This window comes from Electrona antarctica (assembly GCF_951216825.1).
Source record: "Electrona antarctica genome assembly, chromosome: 22".
Taxonomy (NCBI): domain Eukaryota; kingdom Metazoa; phylum Chordata; class Actinopteri; order Myctophiformes; family Myctophidae; genus Electrona; species Electrona antarctica.
The window spans coordinates 39,299,895-39,307,394 of record NC_136805.1 but is presented as its reverse complement, the minus strand read 5'-3'; the positions used below and the strand labels follow the sequence as shown (position 1 = coordinate 39,307,394).

Here is a 7,500-nt window from a genome sequence, read left to right as displayed (position 1 = left end):
GACTCTCCACCGGGTTCATCCTCACAACAACGTCTGGTCTGGGAGAGGGAAACACACTTTGGAGGAGCATATATAGGAGGACCAGGGGCCAACTATACTAGGCACACACACACATACACACACACTCTCCTAAAGGACCCACCAACCACACCATCACCATGCCCGTGTTCAGCGGCCTGCTGAAGGTGCGCGTGTGCGAGGCGGTGGACCTCAAGCCCACCCCCTGGGCGCTTCGCCACGCCGTGGGCAGCAACAAGAGCGGCGGCTCGTTCCTGCTGGACCCCTACCTGGCGCTCAACCTGGACCAGACGCGGCTGGGCCAGACGGCCACGCGCACCAAGACCAACTCGCCCGCCTGGCACCAGGAGTTCTGCACGGAGGTGCGCGAGGGCCGCAGCCTGGAGCTGAGCGTGTTCCACGACGCGCCCATCGGCTACGACGACTTCGTGGCCAACTGCACCATACAGCTGGAGGACCTGATGCAGAACGGGACGCGCCACTACGAGGACTGGGTACGTGCGCGCGTGTGTGTGTGTGTGTGTGTGTGTGTGTGTGTGTGTGTGTGTGTGTGTGTGTGTGTGTGTGTGTGTGTGTGTGTGTGTGTGTGTGTGTGTGTGTGTGTGTGTGTGTGTGTGTGTGTGTGTGTGTGTGCGTGTGTGTGTGTGTGTGTAGCAGTGGCTCAGAGCCTCTGCCTGTGATGGCCTCAAAAGTCTAATATCTCCCCCCCAGTCCAGGGGGATATCCCTTTGGTCTGGTGGTTAAGATGTTGGACTTTCAACGCGGGAGGCCCGAGTTCGAATCCCGGGTCTTACATGTACAGCTATGTGCATGTGTGCGTGTGCGTGTGCGTGTGTGTGTAGCAGAGTGGCTCAGAGCCTCTGCCTGTGATGGCCTCAAAAGACTAATATCTCCCCACTATAGTCCAGGGGGATATCCCTTTGGTCTGGTGGTTAAGATGTTGGACTTTCAACGCGGGAGGCCCGAGTTCGAATCCCGGGTGTTACATGTATAGCACGTGCATGTGTGTGCGTGTAGGGATGTACTGTAGTGCTGCTATTAGATGTGGGAGTGTGTGTGTGTGTGTGTGTGTGTGCAGCATCTATATTGACACTATTATGCAGACTATTGACACTTTTGACACTATGAAGACGTGTGGTACGTGTGGTTGACGATGTGTGCGCGTGCAGGGGTGCAGTTACGACTTTCAGAAGTGGAGGTGCACATCTACATTGCTTTTGTTCCCCCCTAGTCTACACACAGTACACACAGTACGCCCAAAATAGCAGATCTACAATATGGGATGCGAGGGTTTTCAAGTATAGTTCATCAATATTGGTCACCCCAAACCCAAATCCTATTTTTTTTTAGGGTGCGCTGGCAACCTCCTCCCAACGTCTGGCGTTCACCCGTGACTTCATGTGGCAAGCCAAGTCTATGGACTTTTAAGCTTGCTTTTATAAGAAGCACAACACAAAACAGTCCAGAGACAGTGCTGGAGTACTTGGGTACACTTGAACGCTATAGCATAACACCCTGTACATTTTGAAGAAGAGGTTTGGTTTGGAGCAAATTGACACTAATGAGCTTGCGGACCCCCATTTGAAAAGATATTCCAGGGACCCCCCCCCATAAGAGAAGAGTTTTACGACTCTAGCAGAGATTCTCAACCCGTTTCATTTCAAGGACACCCCCCCCCCCCCCCCCCCCAGTTTGTCATGAATTAGTCTACGGACCCCCCATTTAATGGCATTTCTATCTCTGGAACCCCCACTTTATTTTGTTAGAATCAATGTTAATTTAACTCTGAGAGTGTACAAATGGAACCAAATGGACCCCGTTAGGGTCCACTTGGTTCCATTTGTCCACTCTCAGAGTTACAGACCCATCAGGGGCCCATTTGGTTCCAAACTATATCATTTAGCTGGGGGGGACCCCCTGGAACTCCCTCAAGGACCTCCTGGTGGGTCCCCGGACCCCACTTTGAGGAACCACTGGTTTATAGAGCAGACCGAGCCATTGGGTTTAAATGCTTTGGCTCAATCAAGGACACGTCAAAGACAGATGGGAGCATTTCTCGTTATTTTGTCAGTGTTCAAAAAACCTTTCCCAGCTGGGGACACACTGCATGGATTGGATCGGTGACCTCGCAGTGGCAACCTCCCCCTGTAGCCTTGAGGGCTACTGATGACCTCGACAGACACACGTCTCTTCTTGGTCAGCACGTGTGTGTCGTTTACTTAATTCTGCCTGGTTTCTTGGGGAAGGGGGGGGGGGGGGTATTATTTATTAGACCTGCTGATTTGGTAAATAATATGCATGCAGTCATGACTGACTGTGTCACAGTCGTCTGTGGTGTTGCCGCCGGTGCCATCAGAATTTTGGTCCGAAAACGCCAGAGCCGCGCTATCATTATCAACATAGTCATCATCACAACGCCATTATGAACTTTGAAAATCTGTGTCTGACCTGTGTGTGTGCGTGTGTGTGTGTGCGTGTGTGTGTGTGTGTGTGCGCTTCATATACACACAGTCTGGGCGTGACGCGTGGTGCACAGCCGTCTCTTGTTTGCCTCTGTCTAAAGGGCTCTGAGAGACAATTAGTCCTGATTTACACTGGCAGACAAATCTAGCCTGAATCAGATCTGTGCCACATCAAGATTGAAATCCGATTGGTTTAAATGGTCACATGACTCATTTAGACAAATCAGATTCCAATCTGGATGTTGAAATCCGATTGAAATCCGATTGGTTTAAATGGTCACATGACTCATTTAGACAAATCAGATTCCAATCTGGATGTGGCTCAGATCTAGTCCTCCTCCCCAAAATGCTTGAATATCTGCATGTTTTAGCCTCTCTGATGACGCCGGGAGTCGTCGAGTGTGCCCTTGTTTAATGTTCGGTCGTGTTGTCGTTGGAACCCCCAATTTATTTTGTAAAAATCTATGTTAATTTAAACTCTGAGAGTGTACAAATGGAACCAGTTAGGGTCCATTTGGTTCCATTTGTCCACTCAGTGGACAAACTGACTGTCCAACAACCAGTCAGTTCTGCATGCACTTTCTTCTCGGCTCTCTCGAATGTGGGAACACTATGTAGGAGGCTTCTCTCTCTCTCTCTCTGCCTTTTCCTCAGAACCTGATCTCTAAAAGGGAGGATGCCAGGAACTAAGAATGTATTCAACCAGGTGTGTGTGTGTGTGTGTGTTTAGAGAGGTTCTATTACTGGGAGGTTATGCACCTCTAGTCTATATACACATCACTATTCACTACTGCTGCTACTACTATTACTGTCACATATACTAATTATACAGATTGTCTCCGTCGGGGTGGAAAACCCATATATGTCCGAAAGTCCGAAAGCGTTACTTGTCAGGAGTCAAATTCGGAAAACATCAAAAAAATGAACACTTCCGCAAGCTAGAAATATGTCGCGACGTGACACGTTTCTAGCTTGTAGATCTGCTGCTTTCGTTGCTTTTGTTTGACGCTGCCTCTGATACGATCAAGTAGGGCATTCATTTATGGGGAAAAAAACCCCACAAATAATGTAAGGTTTCTGCCCGACAGCAAATAGTGATGCCTGAAGAGGGTCTATTGACCGAAACGTTGCCTAAATAAAGTTGTCCTTAAGTGTATAGACGGTGTGCAGGCACTGAGGCAGGGTAATTTTATTGTATTCTTTCGTCCGTTAGTAACAAAATAATAAGATGTAGTGCTCGGGTGGGCATGCCACCTATCCACCACCGCAGAGTACTCTAGGGGATTAGAAGAATCCAGGGTAGGCGGGGATGGCCTGGACTTTGCCGCTGCATCGGTGACTCCTACGGGCCGGTGTGGTGCCTGTTAGTGGGGAACGTTGAACGGGAGGAGTAGGGTGGTGGAGGCCGAGGGGAGGGAGTCGCTCCTCACTGGCAGGTGAGCCAGTGGCGTACAAGAGCAGCTCCCCACAGAAATATGTGGGGAGGGTCAAGTGGCATAATGACCGAAATGGGTCATGAAGTAGGTGAATGAGTAAATGAATAATGATGATTGTGTAATTTTTTTTAAATGATACAAGTGATAATGGAACATATTAACCCATTTTGGGCGGGAACCCCTTTTGGTGTTAGCATTATGTTATGCTTTAGCTATTGAAAAATAGCAGGTCTACAAGCTCATAGCGCGCCACCGAGTGGCGCGCTACGAGCTTGTAGGTCTGCTATTTTTGAAAAATCGTAAAAATGCGGCACAAATGTTTGAATATATTCTTTCAGAGCGTTCGTTTTTTTAGCTCAAGTTTTTCAGAAAACGGTCAGGATTTAGAAGGCATTTGTAGAATTGTTCCCAGGTCAAAATGGGTTAATGTCTGATACTATATATTACATGATCTGTATAGCAAGACATAACCGGTTTCTGTACGAGTCAAGAGGTTTATCCTCAGCTACTGTCCCTGTCCTCCTCATGCACCACTGGTTTGCTATTGTGCCCAGGATGGAAAAAACATGCTGTGTGTGTGTGTGTGTGTGTGTGTGCGTGTGTGTGTGCATGCGCGCGTGCGGGCACGTAAATAGAGGCATACTGTAGCCTACATATAGTGTGTACTTTGTATAGTATGTACTTACAAGTGTATAGGCCTTGTAAGTACAGGCCTATACATATATGTACACTGTACCTGTGTTTGTCTGACTCTGTATATCTAGGCATTAATGACACACACACACACACACGCACACACGGACACGCACGCACACACGCACACACACACGCGCACACACACACACACAGACACACACGCACACACACACACACACACACACGCGCACACGCACGCACACACACACATGCGCGCGTACGCACGCAGCCCAGGGTAAGGTCAGAGTGTATGGATCACTCTGTGCTGATTGACCACATGCCTATCGATCATCAGCCAGGCGGCTCGTCGTCAATACATGTGTGCTCACAGCGGCGCTCGCACTCACACAGTCTCCGCCCCCTCCCCCTCCCTCCCTCTCTGTTCCTGTCGTCCCCAATCCATCCATCCATCCCTCCTTCTCCCCCCCCCCCCCCCGAAACCATTAGCAGAGTTATCACTATATATCAGTATAGTGTTTGTTCACAACATGTACTATTAACCCATTTAGACCTGAGGCCGATTCTACTTCTGAATTCTGACAGTTTTCTGAAAAAAAAATGTTTCTGTGTCAGTGGTTCTCAAACATTGTCCCTGCCTTCCAAAAACAGACAGCGAAGTCAAGACACCAAAACACACCGTTTGTTTTGGTAGCCCAAAACGACATCCCTGTCTACCAAAACACACACACACACACACACACACACACACACACACACACACACACACACACACACACACACACACACACACACACACACACACACACACACACACACACACACAGTACAGGGACCGTGCGGCGGTCCCTGTACTGTACTGTACTGTACTGTACTGTACTGTACTGTACTGTACTGTACTGTACTGTACTGTACTGTACTGGCACACCCAAAATAATCATATATACAGTTAATACGTGCGCGTGTGTTTGTGTGTGTGTTAGGTTGCGCACAGGTGGTGAAAAACAACCATGCTGTTTTCGTGCTCATACCCACCCACCCACCCAGCCAGCCAGCCAGCCAGCCACACACATAGCTCCGTAAGGGAGTGGTTGCACCACTCAAATAAGAAAGGAGAAAATAAAAACACCAAAATAAAGCAAAAGGGCAGTGTCTTTCCGCAGCCTGCATGGAAACACCACCAACACAATACTCCAGTGTTTCTTGTGTACTGTGGCGTTGAGTGGCATTTCATTTGTTTTTAATAGGGAATAGCCCTGTAAACATATTAAAGGCTTTAAAAAAAAATGTATCCTTGTTCAGAGTGTGCTTGAAGCCTGTCTGGATGGGACCTCTCTTCACAATACTCCACACAGTGGCTCATGACTAGCCCATTCTGGGCGGGAACCCCTTTTGGTGTTTTAAGCATTACATCATGCTTTAGCTATTGAAAAATAGCAGATCTACAAGCTCATAGCGCGGCACCGAGTGCCGCGCTACGAGCTTGTAGGTCTGCTATTTTCGAAAAATCATGAAAATTTAGTGCAAATCTTCTGAATATTCTTTCAGAGCCAACGTTTTTAACTCAAATCTTTGCTTCCGGGGGGAGGTCCCTGGAACAACATATTTTGAGATGGGGTCGGCGGCCAAATACATATAATTCTAGGGGTCCTTGACATGAAAAAGGTTGAGCACCACTGACACAGAAACATAGGATCTTCAGAAAACTCATGATTTAGAAGACTTTTTGTAGAATCTAGTGTCGGGTCTAAATGAGGGGAAATGATGGGTAAAAACAAGTATATATTGTTTTGTAATACAGGCCCAGGGCAAAGTCACATAGTATACTATCTATCTATCTATAAATGTACCACGTCTCTGTACGTCTGTCTGTCTGTCTGTCTGTACGTACATACGTACGTACATGTGAACGGTTGTAATCCACGTAACTCGAGAACCGTTCGCCCCACCGACTTCATTCGGCGCGCGCATACCACACCCCCGCAGGGAATGCAGTGTCGAGTCGGTCGGACGGACGCCACGGTTGTCCAGAACCGCCACAAAGGGCCCTCTGCCCCGGGCCCTGCCCCCCCTGCTCCATATATGGGAGCTGGCCTGCAGTTCTGACATCACAGCACTCCATATTTGGGCATGCCTGACACAGAACTCCATATGTATAGGAATAAAGGGACACAGAGAGACAGATTCAGAAATCTCCATATATGGGCATAAAAGGCATAAAAGACAGACAGATGGGTGGAACGGGTACTCTGACACGGGTACAGCGGGTATCGCATATAGCCGGGGTGGGGCATGGATCTTCAACTTCCATCGTTTAACCCATTTTGACCTGAGATCAGATTCTAAAAATGTCTTCTACATCCTGACACTTTTATGAAAAAGCTATGTTTCTATGTCAGTCGTTCTTCGATTTTTCAAAAATAGCAGACCTACAAGCTCGTAGCGCGCCACTCGGTGGCGCGCTATGAGCTTGTAGATCTGCTATTTTTCAATAGCTAAAGCATAACATAATGCTAACACCAAAAGAGGTTCCCTCGGTGCTCTACAGCCGGGCACAACCGGTCTAGTGCCTTTAGCTATCCCTCCTACTCTGCCCCCCCCCCCCTCTTTCTTCTATCTGCCGGAGGGTAGGCAACCTTGGGTGGACCCTCCCCCCTCTCTCCCTCTCTCTCCCTCCCTCTCCCTTCGCCACTTTGTCTCCACCATCTCTCCTTTTTCTACCTCCCTCCCTCCCGCCGTCCACCCATAAACCCACCCACCCGTCTGTCCATCTGTCCGTTTAATACCACCCTTCCTCCATCTCACTGACCCCCATCTCCTTTTCCTATCCATCCATCCATCCATCCATCCATCCATCCATCCATCCTTTTTTAAAGGTAAATTATATTCCACAGTATTTCAACCTTATCAACCTGTGTTTTTCAGTAGGA

At 48.4% G+C, this 7,500-nt stretch overlaps 1 protein-coding gene across 1 annotated transcript in view; it reads left to right on the top strand.

The window, feature by feature from the left end:
• The first annotated feature begins 157 nt into the window (after window positions 1–157).
• The window catches only part of prkcea (protein kinase C, epsilon a), a 69,738-nt gene continuing 62,395 nt past the window's right edge, over window positions 158–7,500 (top strand). The window contains exon 1 of the mRNA XM_079492697.1: window positions 158–512. Within this exon, the coding sequence (XP_079348823.1) occupies window positions 159–512 (354 nt within the window). The 5' untranslated portion in view covers window position 158. The remainder of the gene's footprint in view (window positions 513–7,500) is intronic.